The sequence below is a fragment of the Rhinopithecus roxellana genome, chromosome 14 (assembly GCF_007565055.1).
Source record: "Rhinopithecus roxellana isolate Shanxi Qingling chromosome 14, ASM756505v1, whole genome shotgun sequence".
NCBI lineage: Eukaryota > Metazoa > Chordata > Mammalia > Primates > Cercopithecidae > Rhinopithecus > Rhinopithecus roxellana.
This window is the reverse complement of record NC_044562.1, coordinates 66,091,890-66,115,593: the sequence shown is the minus strand read 5'-3', so window position 1 is coordinate 66,115,593 and position 23,704 is coordinate 66,091,890. Positions and strand designations below refer to the sequence as shown.

The 23,704-nt window shown below is 51.9% G+C and overlaps 1 protein-coding gene across 2 annotated transcripts in view; it reads left to right on the top strand.

Annotated features, from left to right (window-relative positions):
• Positions 1-918: 918 nt before the first annotated feature.
• The window catches only part of EFHD1 (EF-hand domain family member D1), a 50,827-nt gene continuing 28,041 nt past the window's right edge, over positions 919-23,704 (top strand). Inside the window, exon 1 of one of the 2 annotated variants that reach the window (XM_010354551.2) lies at positions 919-1,705. In XM_010354551.2, the coding sequence (XP_010352853.1) occupies positions 1,416-1,705 (290 nt within the window). In that variant the 5' untranslated portion in view covers positions 919-1,415. Of the gene's footprint in view, positions 1,706-2,768; positions 2,888-23,704 lie in introns of those variants that run through there. The other variant, XM_010354552.2, reaches the window with a different exon arrangement.

The following is a 23,704-nucleotide window of genomic DNA, read 5'->3' as shown; positions in this document are numbered from 1 at the left end:
GTCTCAAAAAAAAAAAAATAAATAAATAAATAAATAAAAATAACATTTTAACCCAGGTCCCCCGCATGCCCTGCACTCGCACGCCAAAAGCTGGTCCCTGGGTCTCAGACGACCACAGTCCAGCGGGTCACTGACTCGCCCCAGTCATCAGCCCCCGGTGGGTCAGAGCAGCTTCGTTCTTAAGCGGGGACAGACCCGTGTTTACAAGATTCTCAGTGCTTGGCTGATTTAACAGCGGCATCAGCCTTCCTTGGGGAGAATGACGACTGTATGTTTTTACCCTCTTGTTAAAAATGCTGATTTAATTGTCAAGCTTCTTTTCTCTCTTTCCTTTCTTTTTTCCTCCCCCTCCTCCTCCTTCTTCTTAGTTTATTTTTAGAGCCAGGGTCTCACTCTGTCGCCCAGGCTGGAGTGCGGTGGCCTGACCATGGCTCGCTGCAGCCTCGACCTCCCGGACTCAAGCTATTCTCCTACTTCAGCCTCCTGAGTACCTGGGACTACAGACAAGCGCCACTACGCCTGGCTGATTTTTTAAAAAGTTTTTTGTAGAGACGGTCTAACTATGCTGCCCAGTCTGGTCTCGAACTCCCGGGCTCAAAAGATCCCGCCACCTTGGCCTCCCAAAGTATTGGGATTGCTGGTGTGAGTCCCCGCGCCAGGTTTCTTCTCTTTCTTGTGGGTTTCACGCAAAAAAACCCGAGTCCCTGAAGCTGTGCTGCTCTCCTGCCTCCAGGGAAAACGGGAGTTTTTTCTGCTCCTTTGCTCTCCCTCTTTTTTGTTTGCTTATTTGTTTTTAGTATTTTTAGCATGTTTTGGAAACATTTCGTTTCAATGAGTGTTTGAAAAGCAGCTCCCCCGCCCCGCGTTCCGGGCGGGCGCCTGCCACTCCCTGACCCCGGGGAGGGTGGGCACAACTCCCAGACGCGGGGGACGCGTGGGTGTCGCTCGGGGGCCCTCGCCTCCCCCACCCAGCCTGTCCCAGGCCGCGAGCGCTTCCACTCGGGTTACTTCTGGGGGACGAGAAAGGAACCGCCTGAACGGTCGAGACGCTTTTTCCCGCTACGATTTTCCCCGGAGCGGACAGGGGCAGCAAGGTCGGAGTTGACCCGAGGGTCCCTGCCTGGTCCCGGGGGGACGGCCAGCCTCCCGCCCTGAGCCGCGGGGAGAGGAAGCAGGTCGGGGTCTCCGGGACGCGCAGACACCGGCGGCCTCCTCCCACCAGGCTGGCGGTCCCTGAGCCCTGGCGCCTCCTTAAAGCCGCAGCTCCGCCCCCCCTGCCAGTCCTCAGTCCCTCCCAACCGCCGGGTCCTGGCCGCCTTGGCGGAGTGGTGTAGAACCTCGAGCCTGCGAGGAGCGCGCCGCCCGCCAGCTCCCTGCGCCCCGTCCCGCGTCCCAGCGTCCTGCGATCCGCCGCCATGGCCAGCGAGGAGCTGGCGCGCAAGCTGGAGCGCCGGCTGCGGCGCGAGGAGGCGGAGGAGAGCGGCCCCCAGCTGGCTCCCCTCGGCGCCCCAGCCCCGGAGTCCGAGCCCCCAGCCCGTGCGCCCACGGCCAGCGCCGACGCGGAGCTGAGCGCCCAGCTCAGCCGGCGGCTGGATATTAACGAGGGCGCCGCGCGACCCCGGCGCTGCAGGGTCTTCAACCCCTACACGGAGTTCCCAGAGTTCAGCCGCCGCCTCATCAAGGACCTGGAGAGCATGTTCAAACTGTGAGCTCCCGCTGCGCGCCCTTCGTCCCTGGGATCAGGTTGGGAGCGGGAGGCTTTCTGGCCCGAAGTCCCGGGCCCCGTTTGGGTGGGGAGGGGTCTCGGGATGCAGGTAGCATTTGTCCCGATGCAGCCAGATCTTGCGCGCTCGGGTCTATCTCGGCGGGTGGGGGGACGGAGCCGAAGCGGGGGGACACCAGGAGCAGGAGCTCTCCGGGACGGAGCCCAAAAGTTCTCGGCGACCGCGGGGCCCGAGTTCCAGGTCCCCCAACCCCGACCGCTAGTCCCGCCCCCTCCGCCCGCCGGTCGGGAGATTTGCTCCGAAAGCAACTTCTAGGAAAGGGAGCCGTCGCTGCGTCTCACCTGCCAGCTTTCGCCGTATCCCCCAAGGGAAAAATTAGCCCATGTTGGCCTTTTATCTTTTAAAACAAAAGGGGAAAGTTAATCCTTGGCTGCAGCGCGGGGTTTGATGAACGAGCGGAGCCTGAGAACGGGGAGTTTGGTAAACTCGTTGTAAGAGATTCAGGACTTTCTTGGAGCAAGTGCGGCCCGGGAGCCTCCTGGGGGGATCATGGGAACCGAACTTAGCCGCTGGCACCGGTCCGGAGGGGGCTCGTTCGATCCTGCTCTGTGAGCCCCAGTGCGTGGGGAGCCGCTCACCTGGGGAGACACTGAGCCAGAGGCAGGCGATAGAGACCCACTAATCCACCTCGTCGCCTGGAACCTCCTTGGATCTCAGTTTCCTCATCTGGAGAGTGGGAGCAGTAACGGTCCCTGCCTTTTAAGGCCGAAAAGTATTTTGCACCCGGTAAGCTCTTAACCGAGCTATTAATATTTCCAGAATTGAGCCGAGACCGGAAAAATGCCTGGGGGAGCTGAGGCCGCCGGCCAGGTCATGCTTGGGCGTTTTTAAAAGCGCATGGAATGTGTTTGCCCTCCGCGTGGAGGTTCTATTTAAAGGCGCTGTGGCTGGCGCTGCGTCGCCTGAGCCTCCACTGCCCCTGCACAGAGGTCTGCAGAGCCGGCACCTGGGAGCCTCCGCCTCCTCTGCCTCCCTGACACCCTGGTTTCTTTGTCTGGCTTCCAGGCACTGATCTGTGGCGTTTTCTGGGTCTAGTTTGAACAATTCAGGAAGGCCGAGTGAGGCTGAAGAATGCGGCCGGGGCGAAAATGGAAAAGTAACGGGTGAGGCAAGCCTTGTTGGAGCCCCTTTGATTTCTTTGGGGTAATGCCTTTCATGGGAAGACTGCCCTGGCCGGGCTGCTCCCAGGCCTTACCAGTTCCTCCCAGTCCAGCTAGATTCAGGGGATCTTGGGGAGGGACCTTTATCTTCAAGTTGTCTTGTGGTCACTCAGGCTTCTTTTGTTTTTCCTGCAAAACAATCTTTGGAAAGATCAACTTGTAGTTGGCTACCTAAGAGTGGTAAAAAGAGCTCATACGCTCGGAGGGTCTTGGGAGATGAAGCAAGGTGGCATCTGTGAGCAAAAAGGTACTGGACCAGGATCAAGCAAAGGGGAGCCGGGTGCAGTGGCTTATGGCTGTAACTCCAGAACTTTGGGAGGCCAAGGCCGGTGGATCACCTGGGGTCAGGAGTTCGAGACCAGCCTGGCCAACATGGTGAAACCCCATCTCTACTAAAAATACAAGAATTAGCCAGGAGTGGTGGCGTGTGCCTGTAGTCCCAGCTACTTGGAGACTGAGGCAGGAGAATTGCTTGAACCCGGGGGGTGGAGGTTGCAGTGAGTGGAGATCACACTATTGCACTCCAACGAGGGTGACAGAGGGAGATTCTGTCTCAAGGGGTAAAAAAAAGCTAAGGGGAAGGCAGTGTGTGGCCTGAGATCCCAACAGAGCTAACAGTTCAACCAGTACTTGGTATTTCTTTCTAGGTTGAGTTTTCTGTCACTTGCAACCAAAATTGGCATAAACAAAAGGGGAATAATTTGGCTGAAGAAACCAAAAAGCCATCACTAGCTTCAGGTATGGCTGGATCTAGGAGCTTAGGTGCTGCCATCAGTGCTTAGTTTCTCTTTCTGTTAAACCACCTTCCTCTGTGCGTTGTCCCCATTCTCAGATGGCTCATCCTTGGTGGTGGCGGTGTGGCCACAACAGCTTAAATTAATAACGTAAGAATGTTAAAAACACTAAAGAAAATGTAACACACCAATTTGTTTTCTATTGGATTACCTTCCAGATTTTACTCATTGCAGCAGCAGTCTTGTGAGGCTATGAAAAGCGAGCACTTGGAGGCAGGCTTCCTGGGTTCAAACCCCAGCCCCACCACTTGCTACCTGGAAGGTTCCTTGGGCCTCTTATTTAAAAGCTCTGTGCCATCAGTTTTCCCTTCTGTCAAATGGGAAAGCACAGGACCTGCCATGTGGGGTTATTGTGGGGATTAAATTAATTCATGTACGTGATGCATTTAGCTCCATGTTTTAGCCTATGGTGAAGACACAGTAGATTTTAGCCACTAATTTTTAGATTATCACATATCTGTAAATTGGGTAAATGTGCACATTTGGCTGGGCCTGGTGGCTCACACCTGTAATCCCAGCACTTTGGGAGGCTGAGGCGGGCAGATCACGAGGTCAGGAGTTTGAGACCAGCCTGATCAACATGGTAAAACCCCATCTCTACTAAAAATACAAAAATTAACTGGGCATGGTGCCGTGTGCCTGTAATCCCAGCTGCTCAGGAGGCTGAGGCAGAAGAATCGCTTAAACCCGGGAGGTGGAGGTTGCAGTGAGCCGAGATCACGGCATTGCACTCTAACCTGGGCAACAGAGTGAGACTCCGTCTCAAAAAAATAAAAAAAGTGCACATTTTGTGTTGTCCTTTTTTGTTTAATAATTCACTTTGCTGAGTCCACTTTATCCTTTGAACCTGATTTAGCCCACAGTTTGAGCTGTGGAGTGGTGACCTGGCCTCTTGGTGAGTTCCGGGTCCCCGTGGGACTGTGTGCTTTGCCCTTCTGGGTTCTGTGGAAGGAACTTGTTAGTTCCTCTGCTGCTGGATGAGGTTGTTTGTTTCTTAGAGCTGCCTGAATGAAATGCCACAAACTAGGTAGCATAAAACAACAGAAGGGTATCCTCTCATAGTTCTGGAAACCAGAAGTCTGACAAGTCTGAAACCAAGCTGTCAGCGGGGCTGTGCTGCCCTTGAGGCTCCAGCCAAGACCCCTTCTGTGCCTGTCTCCTGGCTTCTGGTGGCTGCCAGAATCCTTGGTATTCCTTGTGGTATGGACGCATCACCCTAATCTCTGCTACCCTGAGCTCCTGGTGCTCTCCCTGTATGTGTTTCTGTGTCTTCACATGGTTTTTTTATTTTGTTTTTTTTTGAGACAGACTCTCACTCTATCGCCCAGGCTGGAGCTCAGTGGCTCTATCTTGGCTCACTGCAAGCTCTACCACCCAGGTTCACGCCATTCTCCTGCCTCAACCTCCCAAGCAGCTGGGACTACAGGTGCCCGCCACCACGCCCGGCTAATTTTTTGTATTTTTAGTAGAGACGGAGTTTCACCGTGTTAGCCAGAATGGTCTCGATCTCCTGACCTCATGATCTGCCCACCTCGGCCTCCCAAAGTGCTGGGATTACAGGCGTGAGCCACGGCGCCTGGCTCTTATAAGGATACCAGTCACTGGATTTAGGACCCACCCTAATCCAGTATGACCTCATCTTAATTTAACTTTTAAATCTGTAAAGACCCTATTTCCTGATAAGGTCACCTTCTGATGTTCTGGGTAGACATGAATTTTGGCGGGGGATGGGATGGGGTTGGGGGCACTATTCAGCTGAGAGTAGGGAGTGAGAAATGCTGCCCAGAGCTTGAGCACCATCTCTGGAGCCTCATCCAAGGAAGCTTCTGGATTTAGGGAGGTCAGAATCTCAGATTTATCCAAAGCCAGTATGACTCCCACCCCTGTCAGAAAAAGGATGTCTTCCCAAGGCACGACTCTGATTCAAGTGGATTCACTACCTAACTATAAAAACAAAACTGGCCAGGCACGGGCCTCACGCCTGTAATCCCAGCACTTTGCCCAGCACTTTGGGAGGTTGAGGTGGGTGGATCATCTGAGGTCAGGAGTTCGAGACTAACCTGGTCAACATAGTGAAACCCTGTCTCTACTAAAAGTACAAAATTAGCCGGGCATGGTGGCAGGCGTCTGTAATCCCAGCTACATGGGAAACTGAGGCAAGAGAATCGCTTGAACCCAGGAGGTGGAGGTTGCAGTGAGCCGAGATCATGCCATTGCACTCCAGCCGGGGCAACAAGCATGAAACTTTGTCTCGAAAAAACAAAACAAAACAAAAAACAAAACCAACAGAACCCACACAACACCCCTCTTCATGCCAGAAACACACCTATTTTCAGCAAGAATTTCACTTTTTTTTTTTTTTTTTTGAGATGGAGTCTCACTTGCTGCCCAGGCTGGAGTACAGTGGCACGACCTCGGCTCACTGCAACCTCCACCTCCCGGGTTCAAGCAATTCTCCTGCCTCGGCCTCCTAAGTAGCTGGGACTACAGGCGCGCGCCACCATGCCCGGGTAATTTTTGTATTTTTAGTAGAGACGGGGTTTCACCATGTTGGCCAGGCTGGTCTTGAACTCCTGACCTCAAATAATCCACTGGCCTCAGCCTCCCAAAGTGTTGGAATTACAGGCGTGAGCCACTGCGCCTGGCTTAAGAATTTCACTTTTAAGCAGTTTCTAGATTCACGTTCTGATGTCGCCTTAGTTCATTGGGCCCTTTACAGTATGTAACCGATTAGACCAGTACAGTCTTTTTGTTTGGGGCTAGAAAAATTCATACAGATACTGGGAGACATGCTTTGATCGTTTAAATTTGACTTTCCTATTTAAAAGTATTTGGCTTAAGGATTTCTTACATGTTCAAGGCTTTAAAAAACTGGATTCTTCCCAGCCTCTGAGTTGGTTGGGTTCTTGGAGTGGTGTCCTTTGTCTTTGGGTCCCTAGGACCTAACAAATGAGGCTGGCTTCTAAATGGTGTGTTGTAGAAGAAAGAGGGTTTTCTAATGAGTGTGGGAAGCCAGAGGCATCATCAGCCCGGCCGGAGAAAGTTCCCGCTCCATTTCCAAGCCTGTTACTGGATAGCCTGAGCCAAGAGAATAGTGGCCTGATTTTAAAAGAATGAGAAGGCCCAGAAGAAACTGACTCTACAGTGTAACGTGAGCTGGTGAAGCAGTCAAGGTTAGACAGGAAATTTTAATTACGCTGGACTTATCTGGAGGCCTCTTTCAAAGGGAAAGGCAGCCACTTAAAGGCAGGACCCCAATGCAACATCTTAAAATGCAGCTGCGAGGTTTTTGCAGCATACTAAAAGCTTGTGTTTCAATTCCCCAAAGAGAGGGTGGGAAGAGGAACATTTGGCTATGGGAAAGCTGTCTTTTTCTTAAGAATCTGAAACGGTGATGTCATGGATGTCCTGCCAGTGCCAGAGTTCCGTATTACCAAGACACCAGTGAAACCTAAAAAGGTGAGGCTGTCGTGGAATCCTTCATTTCTCATCCCCTCTTGTCTCCCAGTTTCTTTTTTTCCTCCTTAGTCTTGTCTCTAAAGAAGGGAGAAGTGGGTGTAGATTTGGAAGGCTGGGAATTTTCCAAAGAGGTAAAGTGAGCCTCTTAGGGAGGCTTACTGGGGAGGTGGAGGTGAGGCTGCCTGCATACTGGCATCCTAATCTTTTGAGTGAATTGACTTTAAAAATGGGAAAGATGGATGGAAATAAAAGGAAGAAGTTAAGTGCTTTCTTTTTCCTTGGAGAAAGGCAAGAGGTACTGACTTGTCCTGCCTGTAGCTTCAGTCAACAGTGATCACCTTAGATGTGAAATTTTCTCACCTGCACTGGAGTTTGTACATTTGACAATTTTGAATTGGGGGATAGGATAAGAGGACCTAGGGTTTGTCTGAATTCTGGAGGATAGCTTTAGGTCAGCCTTCTGTTTTCGCTCTTAGTCTCTGGCAGAAAGACCCCATGACTTGGAACTGTGTCTTAGACTGGTTTAAGTGCTGGCTGCTTTTACTTGCTGGTACGCATGATTAACCCATGTAGGAGGAGCTGGAAGGAGCTTCCACAGTTGCTGGTGGGTTTATCTTTGTAGGGAGTTCCCTCTTCCTCCTCATTCCTTGCTCCCCACCTCCCTCTCCCTGGGATGTCTCTTCCACCATCCTTGTTACAGAGCCATTGAATTTTATGAGAATTTGAATAATGGGAATTTGAAGTTGAGTGATGAAAACAGTTTATTAAAGTCTTACATTATACAAAAAGAGAAAAGTCCTTTCTCCCTTCTTCCTTGCAAGATTATTAAAAAGTGCCTGATTTCAAAGCTGTAAGGTCCAGGAAACTCTAACTTTTTTTTTTTTTTTTTTTTCTTTTCTCAAGACAGGGTCTTGCCATGTTGCCTAGGCTGGTCTCGAACTCCTAGGCTCAGGTGATTCTCCTCTCTCAAAGGGATCATAGGCATGGGCTACTTCACCTGGCCAGACATACACACACACACTCTCTCTTCCTTAAATGTTGCATACCAACCAAACTAACTTTATACCCTCAGCTCCGTGGTACACCCTGGACCGACTAGTATACAGGAATACTTCTTCCATTGACCTGCAGGGTGTTTGATTGGCATTGGGCTATGTTCTGCATGGGTTCATGGTGTAGCTGAGCTAGTGGGTCTCCAAAGATGTGCCAAATGGCCTAAGAGTCCACAAATCAGGTCTTGGGAGCTGGAGGGTGCCAGGCTGTCCACAATTGATGTTCATCTTAGTTAGGAGCCCAGCACACCCTCAGGGCACTGATATCTGGGCTTGGCACATGTTTGTCTTGACCTTTAGGCTTCACAAACCTCTGTATATAATGTGCAACCTCACACACTCACACATGCCTACCTGCGTGCTTACACACTAGCTCACTCCCACAGCCACTCTTCGGGTGAGGCTGTCGTGGACTCACCTGTCGTGACTCACTGCCCTTGGCCTCCTCCACATTTTACAGTCCTCCCAGAACACACCTCTATAGCCTCCTCCTGCTTCTGCGTTCCCTGACTGTTGGTGGCCAAAGGGCATCATTGATCCTAAATCCTAGACGCTTCTTGGCAGGGGACACACCTTGAGTTATTGGAGCATGGACCATGATTCTCCATTCCCAGCAAGATGAAACCTGACCTGTGGTCCATGACCTGCCAAGACATGGCCTTCCATCTTCCAAGGCTGCAGAGGTTCTGTGGTACCTCCAGTCCAACTGGTAAACAGGAATACTTCTTCCACTGACCTACAGGGACTTTGATTGGCATGGGGCTACGTTATGCATGGGTTCATATTGTGGCTGAGCTAGTGGGTCTCTGAAGATGGGCCAGATGACCTAAGAGTCCACTTAGGTCTCCTCCAGTGTTCCCAGCTCTGGGCTCCTCTGGCCAGCACTGTCCATATGTCTGCTAGTGTGTGCTCCTGTGGTACCATATCATGATGATGATGACGATGATCACCATGCCCCTTTCCAGCCTGCTGTGAGCTATTCATTCACGCATTCATTTTTTCATTCATTTAACTAAGCACCTGCCAGGTGCCAGATTATACATACTTGTATAATCTGGAAGGGTCTTGGCCCTTGAGAAGCTCGACAAATGCTGACAGCAAGCTGGATGTAACATGATGCTGTTTGGCCGGGAGGGATGTCACTCCCCAAGAAGCCACCCACCACCTACATACAGGACACTCTAGTAGCTGAGCAGATCCTGAGAGGATGTGGGGGTTGGGGACACTCTGACCTCAGGCTGCTGCGTTCAAAGCAGGGGCTCCTGGTCGTTCTGGGCACAGCCATGGAGGAGCAGCCACTGAGGATTGTGAAGGGATTCAGGCCCTGGGTGGAGGTAGCAGTGAAGGCCCTCGGGATGAACCTCCTGGAGACAGAGAATGGGGGCTGAGAACTTGATCTGGGTGGTGCGTGCTTGACCTTGGATGGCAGAAGGAGGGCAGTGAGGGCTCAAGGAAAGGAAGCTGCAGCCGTCGGGAAGCAAGAGCCTTCTCATGGTGGGAGTTAGTACTATTGTTATTATTTTTTGAAACAGGTTCTCTCTCTGTCTCCCAGGCTGGAGTGCAGTGGCACGATCTTGGCCCACAGCAACCTCTGCCTCCTGGGCTCAAGTGATCCTCCCACCTTAGCCTCCTGAGTAACTGGGACTACAGGCATGACCACCACGCCTGGCTAATTTTTGTATTTTTTTGTAGAGACGGGGTTTTGCCTTGTTGCCCAGGCTGGTCCTGAGCTCAAGTGATCCGCCCGCCTCTGCCTCCCAAAGTGTTGGTTACAGGCGTGTGCCACTGCACCTGGCCATGATCAGAGTTACTGAGAAATGGAACGAAAGGTCTTGCAAGGTGGTGAGCTGCTTTCTCTGGAGTTTCACTGGAAGGGAGGTGCTCTGACACCCTGGTGTGAGAGGCTTGCAGTTAGGAAGGGCCGAAAGCTTATGGAGGGTAGGAGATGGGCTGTCTGACTTTCGAGTCTCTTTCTAGGCCATGGGTGGGCAAACTTGTTTGTAAAGGGCCAGATAATCCGTCTGTTTGGCTTTGGGCCCTAAGGTTTCTGTTGTCCCTCTGCAGCCTGCTATTGTGATATGAAAGCAGCCACAGGCAATATGCAAATAGATTGGCATGGCTGTGTTCCTGTAACACTTGGTGAGCATGATTTGGCCTGCATGCCGATGTTAGCCAGCCCCCATGCTAGGCAGTCGCTTTAGAATCTTGAATCCAGAGCCTGGTCTCATTTGTCCCCTTTCTCACTTCTTGGCCTTTCCTCCCATCAGTGGCCTCAGGTCCAGAGGGGACACGGTGGAAGCCTGGTGTCCCCCCAGTTGGGTAGGCAGCGTAGTGAGGCCTGAGTTCCAGGACCCCAGAGCTGCTTTTAGAAGATTAGCACTGGAGAAGGAGCAGGACCTGCATCTGCTTCTTCTGCGGGCTGAGGAGGCCTGGCAGCTGGCACTCGCAGCTGAAGTCCTAGGGTAATACTCCCCACCCTAGGAAGGCTTGCCTTCCTGTGGCTTCCCCTGAGAGGTGGTCCCTGGTATGTTTGAGCTTAAAAACTCCCAATGAAAAAGACAAATGAGGCCAGGAGTGGTGGCTCACGCCTGTAATCCCAGCACTTTGGGAGGCCGAGGTGGGTGGATCAGAAGGTCAGGAGCTTGAGACCAGCCTGGTCAACATGGTGACACCCCGTCTCTACTAAAAATACAAAAATTAGCAGACTGTTGTGGCAGGCGCCTGTAATCCCAGCTACTCGGGAGGCTGAGGCAGGAGAATCACTTGAACCCTTGGAAGCAGAGGTTGCAGTGAGCCAAGATTGTAGCACTGCACTCCAGCCTGGGCAACAGAGTGAGACTCTGTCTCAAAAAAAAAAAAAAGACAAATGCAAAACAAAAGTTAATTAGCCTTGGGTGTCTGCTTACTTGAGCCCCGTGTTTGGAGCAGGAGCTCTTGACCTCCGGTCTTGGAACTCTCACCAATCGTGTGTGGAGTTGCACTCTCACACCTGCTGGGAGACCTTGCTTCTCAAGGGAGTGTACGGCTCCTCACTCCAGGAAAATTTGAGATCTACTGGTTTGGAGGGAAATGGGAGATAAGAATCTTATGACTTGACCGGGCGTGGTGGCTCAAGCCTGTAATCCGAGATGGGCGGATCACAAGGTCAGGAGATCGAGACCATCCTGGCTAACATGGTGAAACTCCGTCTCTACTAAAAAATACAAAAAACTAGCCGGGCGAGGTGGCGGGCACCTGTAGTCCCAGCTACTCAGGAGGCTGAGGCAGGAGAATGGCGTAAACTGGGGAGGCGGAGCTTGTAGTGAGCTGAGATCCGGCCGCTGCACTCCAGCCTGGGTGACAGAGCGTGACTCCGTCTCAAAAAAAAAAAAAAAAGAAAAAGAAAAAGAATCTTATGACTTACGGAAAACTTATTTTTCATTATCAAATTATAATATTCCCCATTTAAAATTTCCTTTAAAACAGTAAAGTTCTTTAGGAAGCAGAGAGTGGAAGCCGATGCTGTTCTGGTCCCAAGGGTCCCCTCCAGCTGGTTGGATGCATGTTCTTACACAAGATTGTAAGAGACGATCTATGCTGTTCTGCCCGTATTACTTGGGAGGCCTTTGGCTCAAGTGATGGAAAACTCTGCCCCAAACTCACTAATGAATAAAGAAATGGATCATCTCATGGATGAGGGCATCCAGAGGACAAGGGTGGCCTTGGGGCAATGGTTGGTTGCTGCTGTCATCCAGGACTTGGGTTCCATCCTCTGTCCTCTGCCACGCTCTGTGCTGGCATCAAAGTAGCAAGGTGTGAGGTTCCCCGAGTCACATCAGCTGCAACAAAATCCAGAGGCAGGAAAGACTTAGGATTCTTCTAAACAATGAGGAAATTAGAGCGTAGGCAGCTAGAAGTAAAAAAAAAAAAGATAGAAAGAAAAACATAAACAATGAGGAAATCTTCCTCTGTGTGTGCCCCAAGCTGGCCTCTGGCACCTCATCACCAGCACCAGGTCACGGGCCCATCCAGGGTGGTTTCTGTTCCCTGAGGGGTGTAGCCAAAACAGGGCTCTGTTAGTGAGGAAGGAGAGGTGGGTTTTTACTGAATCGTGTTCCATGGCTCTTTTCTGTCCATCTGTGCGTTTTGTTTTTGTTTGTTTGTTTTGTTTTTTGAGACAGGGTCTCGCTCTGTCACCCAGGCTGGAGTGAAGCGGTACGATCATGGCTCACCGCAGCCTCCACTTCCTGGGCTCAAGCCATCCTTCTGCCTGAGTCCCCCCCACCTCAACACCTGGCTAATTTTTTCTTCTTTTAGTAGAGATGGAGTTTCACCATGTTGCCGAGGCTGGTCTCAAACTCCTGGGCTCAAGCAGTCTGCCCAACTTGGCCTCCCAATATCCATCTGTGTTTTTGTTGTTGTTGTTGTTTGAAGCAGTCTTGCTCTGTCACCCAGGCTGGAGTACAATGGCAAGATCCTGGCTCATTGCAACCTCCGCCTCCTGGGTTCAAGTGACCCACCCCCCCAGCCTCCTGAGTAGCTGGGATTATAGGGTGTGCTACCACCCCAGCTCATTTGTGTTTCTGTATACGAGGGAGGGTCTTTTGATGTCGGGCTTGGTTTCTGGAGGCCAGGCAGGGAGCAGCCCATTCCTGGGGGGTCCCGAAGACCAAATGCAGAGGTCTTTCCTGCAGAACGTCTGTCATTTTCACTGGGATTCCCTGTGATTTTTCTCTTGCCCATGGGAGTGGACCCACAGCTAGGAGTGCTATTTGTGCATCTGGTGCTGGGTAGGCTGTCTGTGTCGACCACTCCCTAGGCCAGCTTTTAGTGAACCCCCCCCCTTCCATCTCTTGTCGCCCTTCCACCCTCCAAAGAGCCTGGCATGATGGGCACGCCCCCTGGCTTTGGAGGACTGATCATTCCGCCTCACCCTCCTGGCAGGTCACTGTCTTGGAAAACTGTTGGCTGCTACCCCATGTCCCCCCAGACCCCCTCCCCAAAACTTTTATTCTTTTTCTCATCGGGGGTGCCATGCCTCTGATTTCGTCTCCTCTTAGAAGGGGCTGCAGCTGCTACCTTTGGCCAGGAGTTGCCATGCCTTGAGGGTCCTCATTCCTTTAGTGGCTCCTGGGCTTCTGTGGCTAAGGGCCCTTCTGTTGGCTTGGAGGCATTTGTACAAGTCATGTGTGAGCATGTGTTACAGGGTGTTCTGGGCTGGTTTTCTTTTCTTTCTTTTCTTTTTTTTATTTTTGAGACAGAGTCTCACTCTATTGCCCAGGCTGGAGTGCAATGGCGCGATCTCGGCTCACTGCAACCTCCGCTTCCTGGGTTCAAACAATTCTCTGCCTCAGCCTCCCGGGTAGCTGGGGTTACGGGCTCCCACCACCATGCCCGGTTAATTTTTTGTATTTTTAGTAGAGATGGGGTTTCACCATCTTGGCCAGGCCGTCGTGATCCACCTGTCTTGGCCTCCCAAAGTGCTGGGATTACAGGCGTGAGCCGCTGCGCCTGGCCTAATTATTATTATTATTTTTTTTAAGAGATAGGTCTTACTATGTTGCCCAGGATGGTCTTGAACTCCTGGGTTCAAGTGATCCTTCTGCCTCAGCCTCCCAAAATGCTGGGATTCGAGGTGCAAGCCACCATGCTGGCCTGCTTTTATTTTTTTTTAGTCTTAGCCTAGCACACCCTAATCCCCAATTGCGTTGCTGAATGAAGGTAAAGTCTTTGGTTTTGCAACTCAGACCTGGGTTACCAGTGACAGCGGCAGCCTCCTTCCAGGCCAGGCAGAGCCCTGAAGCGGGCCGGGCGTCCACATCCAAGGCAGACACGCCCTCAGCCCTATGCCACGGATCAGGTTTTCAGGAAGCAGGAGGATGTTCAGGACTTACAAATGACCTCGTGCCCAAGGCTGGCCACTTTGCCCCTTCCGGGTGGTGAAACAGCAGAGGCCCCCACCCCACAGGGCCGTGGCTGATCCTAGCTCTAGGGTTAGACATCTCCATCCCCAGGTTTCCCCAGCACCCCTCACTGAGCACCCATTGTGCCTTGGGACAGCCCTGATCAAAAACATCTGGCTGCTCACAGCCCTCACTCTTTGCCCATGGGGACCCAGCGAACTCTCTTGTGGCCTTGGGGAAGTGCTGGCCTCTGATGCTGTCCTGTTTGCCTTTGGTGCTGACAGGTCTCTGCCTCCTCTCTAAATGCCTCATGCTCTCCACCCTGTGATGGCTGACTTCATGGAGCACTGGGTGTCCCTAATGCCACCTAGGGGCCCCACTGGCAGAGCCGACTGTGTGCAGGGCTGTGCTTAGCGATTTCCACATGGGAACTCATGCTTCACGACACTCCAAAGTGGGTATGATATCAGACCCCATTTCACAGATGAGGAAACTGAAGCACAGAGAAGCCAGGGAACTCACCTAAAGTCACACACCTTGTAAGCTGTAGAGCTGGGAATTGAATGAACCCAAGTGGCCTGCACTCTTGTCCAGTGTCGCATGCCCGTCTCACTAATGTCATTCCTACCTCCCAGCTTTCCAGCCTCCAAATCTTGGCCTTCCTTGACACCATCCCCTGCATAGCCAGGCAGGGCCTTGCCTGGCACAGTCTCTGCAGGCAACCTGACCTCCAGGCCCTGTTGGACCACCTGCCCTGAACCTGTAGCAGCTGCCTCAGACCTGGCCTCCACCATCTGTCCAACATGTTTTAGCTGGATGGACCTCACCAGAGCCCAGATCTCATTACCTTGCTTCCCTCTTCAGAAGTTATTTTGAGTTAGGGTGGGGCAATATACAACATTCAGTAGCTCCCTATTGCCCAAGGAAAAAAGTCTAGACTCCTCATTTGAACCCTTAAGGCCCTCTCCAGTCGGCTGTTACAGTCTTCTCTCTCTCTGGTTCCCCCCGCCCAGGCCTTGCTCTCACTGAGCTGAATGGCCCCCACAGCCTCCTATAACCCTGCAGTTCCTAGTTAATTACACTTACGTCTGTCCATTGTCTGTTATTGCTGATTCGCTCTCTTCTTTTCTCTTCTTTTTTTTTTTTTTTTTTTGAGATACTATTTCACTCTGTCGCCCAGGCTGGAGTACAGTGACATGATCTTGGCTTACTGCAACTTCTGCCTCCTGGGTTCAAGCTGTTCTCCTGCCTCAGCTTCCTAGTAGCTGAGATTACAGGCATATGCCACCATGCCTGGCTAATTTTTGTATTTTTAGTAGAGATGGGGTTTCACCATGTTGGCCAGGCTGGTCTTGAACTCCTGACCTCAGGTGATCCCCACCCACCTCAGTCCCGCAAAGTGCTGGGATTACAGGCGTGAGCCACTGTGCCCTGCTGGTTATTGCTGATTCTTATGAAGCTCCCACTCGCTCCAGAGTTTCCCTGGGAAAGCAGAGACAGAATGTTCATGGCCAAAAGTGGCTAACCTCTTCCAGCAGTCCCCATGCCCAGCCCAGGGCTGGGCCCAGGGCCATGGCAGAGTAGGCACCTTGACCTCTGTGGAGGCTTCTGAGCTCTGCCGGCTGCAGCTGCACTGAGGCCCTGATGACTGTTGAGAGGAGCCGCACAGCTCCCCGTGGCCATGGGAGGTCATGTGAGCCTTCAGTGGGGTCATGCGGTTCCCTCCAGCAGAGCCACTGACCCACACGGGCACACACCTGTAAGTGAGACCTGGAAAAAGGTAAGTGACCACCTTCTCAGGTTGTGCACAAGACCTCGTGACCACTCGGTGTGCAGTCATGGCCTTAATTAGGGCACTCATGTTCCAGCCCAGTGTTCTTTCCACTGAGGGCTGCTGGGTTTAAGGTGGTGTGGGCCTGGAGTGGGGAACGCAGGAAAAGGTCCTCCTGGCAGCAGTGGGTGGAGAGGAAATGACGAGAGCTGCATGGGTGGCAGCCCAGGGCGTCCTTGTCTCCCACTTGGGGTGATGGCCGAGTGCCCCGTAGTCTGCTTCTGTTGGGCTGCTGCCCTGGCCTGCTCTGAGACCTGTGCCCCCTGGGCCGCTGCACACCCCCTCGTTACGGCCTCCCACTGGCCGTTTCCTTCCCTGACCTTGGCACTGCTGGAACTGCACCAGGCACAGCCCGAATGGAGTCTAGTGTGGAAACCCCGTGTTGTTTGGGAACATCTGTTCCCTGATATCCACAGGGCTCCTGGGAATGCCAGAAGAACTAGGTTTCCAGGGGCCCTTCCGACCCAGTTTCCTGGCCCCTCAGGACTCTCCTATCAGAACTATTTTTTTTTTTGAGATGGAGTTTTGCTCTTGTTGCCCAGGCTGGAGTGCAATGGTGCGATCTCGGCTTACTGAAACCTCCGCCTCCCAGGTTCAAGTGATTCTCCTTCCTTAGCCTCCCAAGTAGCTGGGATTACAGACACCCACCACCATGCCCGGCTAATTTTTGTATTTTTAGTAGAAACGGTTTTTACCAGGTTGGCCAGGCTGGTCTTGAACTCCTAACCTCAGGTGATCCACCCGCCTTGGCCTCCCAAAGTGCTGGGATTACAGGCGTGAACCACTGCGCCTGGCTTCCTATCAGAACTTTTATGCAGACCTGGCAAGGTGGCTCACTCCTGTAGTCCTGGCACTTTGGGAGGCCAAGGCAAGAGGATTGCTTGAGTCCAGGAGTTCAAGACCAGCCTGAGCAATGTGGCGAAACTCTGTCTTTACAAAAAAATGTGAAAAACTAGCTGGGCATAGGAGGTATGTACCTGTGGTCCCAGCTAGGCAGGAGGCTGAGGCGGGAGGATTGCTTGAACCTGGGAGTTGGAGGCTGCAGTGAGCTATTATCACACTCACTGCAGTGAGTGCATAAGCCGAGTGTTTGGGGCACAAGGTGAGCTGGGAGCTCATTGGACAAAAGTGGCTATGAGTGGTTTGATTGGATGATGAAAACTTTAGGTCAAAGCTTTTGTGTCTCTGAGTCCCTTGGCCCTTTTTCAGAGCCTGCCCACCCTCACTCTGCATGCAGCTAGAGCATTGGAGTGACTGTTTCCCAGCCCACAGCTGGATGGATAGGAAGGAGGAGCAGGTGATTTGACAGCTGGGGAGGACCCACACAGCCAGAGAAAACTAGAAACTCAGAGAACCTTGCAGGCAGGGATGTAGGGAGGAGGGACTACAGTCCTGTGACCTTAGGGAGTCCCTGAGGCTCATCTAGATAGGCACAGCTGGGGACACCCATAGGTTAACCCCAGGAGGGCCCCTGAGAAGACCACCTGCCGGTGGGCGTAGTCTATGTCGCCCTTCTCTGCCTTGAACGTGTCCAGGGTGTGGCACGTTGAATGTGATGTGGGGGGCTTGTGAAAATACAGGCTGTGATTCAGCAGGTCTGGGGGTCTCGGTGGAACTTGAGACTGCATTTCTAATACCCCTGGGTGACCATGATGCTCTGGTCTGGGGACCTCACTTTGTGGGGCCAGAGCCTGGCTATTGAAAAAGGCAATGCATGATTTCTATTCCAAGCCTTTCTGTGTGAAGAGAAGCAGGTGCTCTTGTGTCCTGGTGTCCCTGAGGTGCAGGCAACCTCCTCCCATCACTAAGGCGTGTTCTGGGGCACTGCTACCCTCCTGAGAACACACTATCTGAGGAATCCCTGGGGACTTTCCAACAGCTGAGCCTCTGGTGGACAAAGGCCGGCCAGCTTCTTTCTCCATGAATGGCAGGATAATTTCTGGTAGGGAAGTTGGAAAACCAAGAAAGCCCAGGGGCGCTGCACAGTGGAAGCCAAGAGAGTAAGTGACTGACTCACGGGCCTGAAACCGGGAAGATGCTGGAGACCAGCCATTGTCCCTTGCTGCTGTCCTTTTGCTAGCTGGCCCTGGGTGGGGTTGGGGTCAGAGTCACCTCGGGGATCTCGGGGATCCACCTTTGGCGGATCTGGGGGCTTTCCCAGGCAGTGGGCACGCACAGCAGCAGATGATCAAGTGACCCAGGCAGTCGCACCTCGCTCCACTGCTCAGTGGTGGCCTCAACTATTAGATGAGTTGAGAAGCCTTTTCCAGGGGGCCTGGGGAGGCAGTCTTTATCCTCTGATAGGGCTGGGCCCTAAGAGTCACTCAGCAGGCTTTGTGGAGCAGCAGCACAAACAGTGACCACGGCAGGTGGTGGGTTTGGGTTTTCCCCAGAAGGCTAAAGATGAGGCTGTCTGGGACAAGCTGGGTGTGAGCAGCTTGTTAGAGTGGAAGCCCTGGGAACTGTCTGCTTCCTCATGACCACAGCCAGGTGCTACTTTAAAAAAATAGGCTTCTCACTGATAGCTTATCTGGGCCCATGTGCTGTGCAAGGGGATGATTTCCTTTGGGCCCCTTGACCACTCTGCAAGACACACAAGGCTCATGGCACTCTCGGGTTACAGATGGGGCCAAGTCTCTCCCAAGAGGGTGGTGAGGCCGGTTTAGAATCATACCAAGTGCCAGTGGAACCAGAGTCTCCCCGTAACAGAGTCTGGAGAATATAAAGATGAAAGGGACTGAGCGTGGTGATACATGCCTGGAGTTCCAGCCCCTTGGGAGGATCGCCTGAGCCCAAGAGTTCTGGGCTTTCTGTGTTCTGTGCCCATCAGGTGCCCACACTGAGCTCAGCATCAATACGGTGACTTCCCAAGAAGGGAGGTGGGGTTAGGGGGGATCACCAGGCTGCTTAAAGAGGGGTGAACTGGCCCAGGTCAGAAGCAGCAGGTCAAAACTCCGGTGCTAATCAGCAGTGGGATTTCTCCTGTGAATAGCCACTGCACTCCAGCCTGGGCAACATAGCGAGGCCCTATCTCTAAAAAGTAACAATAACAAAGATGAAAGGGACTGAGAAAATGGAAAATTTGGGAAAAGACCACAAGTCCACAAGAAAACTCTAGGATGCAAACAGGGCTGCAGGGTTTTTTTATGAGTAGTTTTCCTTTACTATTCTGGGGTTGTCTTTTTTTTTTTTTTTTTTTTTTTTTTTTTTTTTTTTTTGAGAAGGAGTTTCATTCTTGTTGTCCGGGCCGGAGTGCAATGGCGCAATCTTGGCTCACTGCAATCTCCGCCTCCCAGGTCCAAGAGATTCTTCTGTCTCAGCCTCCTGAGTAGCTGGGATTATAGGCATGTGCCACCACATACGGCTAATTTTGTATTTTTACTAGAGACAGGGTTTCACCATATTGGCCAGGCTGGTCTCGAACTCCTGACCTCAGGTGATCTGCCCACCTTGGCCTCCCAAAGTGCTGGGATTACAGGTGTGAGCCACTGTGCCCAGCTCCCCCGCCTTTTTTTTTTTTTTTTTTTTTTTTGTGAGACTGAGTTTCACTCTATCACCCAGGCTGGGGTGCAGTGGTGCGATCTCGGTTCATTGCAACCTCCGCCTCCAGGGTTCAAGCAATTCTTGTGCCTCAGCCTTCCAACTAGCTGGGATTACAGCCCACCACTATGCCTGGCTAATTTTTGTATTTTTAGTAGAGACGGGGTTTTACCATGTTGGCCAGGCTGATCTCGAACTCCTGACCTCAGGCAATCCGCCCGCCTCAGCCTCCCAAAGTGCTGGGATTACAGGTGTGAGCCACCACGCTTGGTCTATTCTGGATTGCCTTTAATTAAAAATATATATGTATATGGATTAAAGTTTAAATTTTAGGGAAAAAACGAGCTAAGATGTTGGCAGAGAAGGAGCTGGGAGCTCACGGGACTCCACTAAGCCTGACAGCATTTGAAAGGTGTAGGCTATGGGGAGAAAAAGGAAAGATGGTGATCATTTGAAATAAGGAGGGAGGGATCCAGGGTTAGGCCAAGCTTGTGGGGAGAAAGCAGGCCCTGGTCAATTGGGCCCAGGGCTGGGGCTCTGTGAGGCCTCACTGGGGCCAGGGCCTCCCTCCCCAGGCCTCCCGCTTCCAGGTGCTCCAGGGCTGGGAAGGGCATCTTTGCCCAGGGGAGGGGTGCCAGGTGTGCTATTCCATGGGGTTCTCTTTCTACGTGGCTGGATTCCAAATTGCAAGGAATGTGATAGCATTTTCATGGAAGGAGAGGGAGCAACACACCTTTCAAGAATGAAGAAAACAAATCCACCTTCATTTGCCTTTCCCAGAGGCTCAAAAGTTTGGTGTAAGATCTCCTGTTTGCAGGTAACCTTGTCTTAAGGGACTTTCACACTGCGGTTGCTTGGAGAACCTTCTAGCAGGTTACAGATAAGTGTTCCCCCTTCCCCCCAGTGTGTTTGGCCCTGGACCCTACCTGGGAGGCTGAGCCCCTCACCCCCAGCTTCCTTCAGCCACACCTGCCTGTGTGATGAGCACATTGAGGATTCTTTATCTTGTTTATTTTCCTTTATCTTTCAAATACCTTAACTCCAGTACAAAAAATGACAGGGTCCTGTGGTCCCACCTACTCAGGAGGCTGAGGCAAGAGAATCGCTTGAACCCCGAAGGCAGATGTTGTAGCGAGCTGAGATTGCACCACTGCACTCCAGCCTGGGCAACAGAGGGGGATTCCATCTCAAAACCCAAACAAACAAAACAAATACCTAACTCCAGTTTCTGTCTTTGTGAACTGTTTTGGAGGGGCAACCTTGGCATGATGAGGACTGACCTAAAAATCAAGTCTCACTTCCCTAAAACCCAACTCCTCTGGCCACAGCACCCAGCCTGGGGCAGAGCTGCGGGTTAGGGGGCCAGGCTGGGGGCCCTCTTTAGGCCTGGTGATCTTGTGCTGATCGGCCTTGGCGGGCCTGTTTCTCCATCAGCCAGACAGCACCACCCCCCTCAGAGGAGCCTTGAAGGATTACATCAGATGACATTTATCTGAAGGGCATGGCTGGCGAGACTGTTTCTCTGAATGTCTGCTAGGCGGTAACATCAGCATTCCTCTTGGCGAACAATGACTTCCTTTGCATATGTCGGTAGCCACGGGTCCATGCTTTGAGGCCACAATCAGAATCCACAAATATTCAGAAACATGACTTCTATCATTTCTGTCTACATCTTGAGACATAATTGCCAAATGTCTAACTCTCACAACAGTGACCTGGACATGGGGACACTGAGCACACACTGTGCTTTCTCTAGCCCCTTCCAAGTTCACGGGCACATCGTTCCTACTATACTTGAAAGCTTAGCGTCTGCTTGAAACCCCAGGTTCATTCTGATCCCTATGAATTCACTTACTTCAGTTTTCACCATCTATGAAGCGGGGCTACTAATAACCACTTCACAGCACTGCTGTGTTCAGTGAGGTAATTTAGGACAGTGCCTGGCACTTCTAAGCTCTCAGGCACCCATTAAGGCAGGCGGCTGTGATTAATTCTTCACAGGACTGTTGTGAAGATCAAAAGGATCAGTACATGAGACAATGCCTTGTGAACTGCAAAGCCGACCAGTTTTAGTTACTACATGTTTGGAACCCTGTTGTGTGCCGTGCCCTGTGTAGACATCAGGCATTTTGAGAGAAGCGGATAAAATAGATGATAAAGACGTGAGGTTTTTCCTGCCTGTCTTGCAAATCCAGGCCCTAAAGGAAATGACTGTAGACAAACCCTCCAAGGGTCACTTTGAAGAGAGAAAGACAGGTTTCTGGTGTATATATTCTGGCTCCATAGGAGAGAGGGTGCCACTGATGTGGTAGCTTTATTATTTTTTTCTTTTTGTTTGTTTGGTTGGTTGGTTGGTTTTTTCTTTTTTGAGACGGAGTTTCATGCTTTTGCCCAGGCTAGAGTGAAGTGGTGCAATCTCAGCTCACTGCAACCTCTGTCCCCTGGGTTCAAGCGTTTCTCTTGCCTCAGCCTCCTGAGTAGCTAGGATTATAGGCGCCTACCACCACACCCGGCTAATTTTTGTATTTTTATTACAGACAGGGTTTTGCCATGTTGGCCAGGCTGGTCTCGAACTCCTGACCTCAAGTGATCCATCTGCCTGGGTCTCCCAAAATGCTAGGATTACAGGCATGAGCCACTGTGCCTGGCGGTTTTTGTTTCTTTTTTTTCAAGATGGAGTCTCACTCTGTCGCCCAGGCTGGAGTGCAGTGGCATGATCTTGGTTCACTGCAACCTCTGCCACCCAGATTCAAGCAATTCTCCTGCCTCAGCCTCTCGAGTAGCTGGGATTACAGGCACGCGCCACTAGGTCCAGCTAATTTTTGTATTTTTCGTAGAGATGGGGTTTCACCACATTGGCTAGGCTGGTCTTCAACTTCTGACCTCAAGAGATCTGCCCACCTCGGCCCCCCAAAGTGCTGGGATTACAGGCATGAGCCACCGCGCCCAGCCTGTGGTAGCTTTAGAGTCCTGCCAGGACTTAAATAAAGGGAACTTGGCTGATGCTTCCAGCAGGAACAAAAGAAAGCAGCCCTGACTGAGCAGCTGGGATTGAAGGGGGTGCTTGGCTCAGGATTCCTTTCTCTCCTGCCCTTCTCCCCTCCACATTACACGGTCACAGCTCCACACTCACTTTATTCCTTTGCCCAGCCGGTGGCTCTCAGCAGAACACCAACGGCCCTTTTCCCTCTACGGGACTTGCCCACTGGGCTGGTGGGCTTCTGTTGCCGGGCACATTCTCTCCAAAGGAGTTGAACCAAATTTTCTTGCCCATTTAAAGAAGTTGGGGCCAGGCCTGGTGGCTCAGGCCTGTATTCCCAGCACTTTGGGAGGCTGAGGCAGGCGGATCACCTGAGGTCAGGAGTTCGAGACCAGCCTGACCAACATGGAGAAACCCTGTCTCTACTGAAAATACAAACACTAGGCGGTGTGGTAGTGGGTGCCTGTAATCCCAGCTACTCAGGAGGCTGAGGCACGAGAATCACTTGAACCCAGGAGGCAGAAGTTGCAGTGAACTGAGATTGCACCACTGTAATCTGGGCAATAGAGCGAGACTCCATCTCAAAAAAAAAAAAAAAAAAAAAGTTGGAATTCCTTCAATATTGCCCTGAGCTTGCCGGGGTCTTTTTTGACATATTTGACCCTTTTGTTAGGCCTGGAAAATGTTGTAGGCTTTGGGACCTGAAAGGAAGGTTTCCCAAGTCTTCTAGATTCCTCTCAGTTTGAACCCCAGAGGTAAAAGGATGACTTTTCTTTTCTCTCTTTTTTTTTTTTTGAGACAGAGTCTTACTCTGTCACCCAGGGTGGAGTGCAGTGGCACAATCTTGGCTCACTGCAACCTCCACCTTCCAGGTTCAAGCAATTCTCCTCCCTCAGCCTCCCGAGTAGCTGGGACTACAGGTATGGGTATCTGCCACCACACCTGGCTAATTTTTGTATTTTTAGTAGAGACAGGGTTTCGCCATGTTGGCCAGGCTGGTCTTGAGCTCCTGACTTCAGTTGACCCTCCCATCTCGACCTTCCAAAGTGCTGGGATTACAGGCGTGAGCCACCGTGCCCTGCCAGAAGATGGCTTTTCTCATACCCTTCCCTGTGTTGGGGAGAGCCTCTTTCCCCTCACATGCGACAGCCCCTCTGTGTCTGCGGGAGGCTGTGCTAGCTCCGGCTTAGGTGGGCTGGGAGGTCGTCTCCCTGGTCCTTCC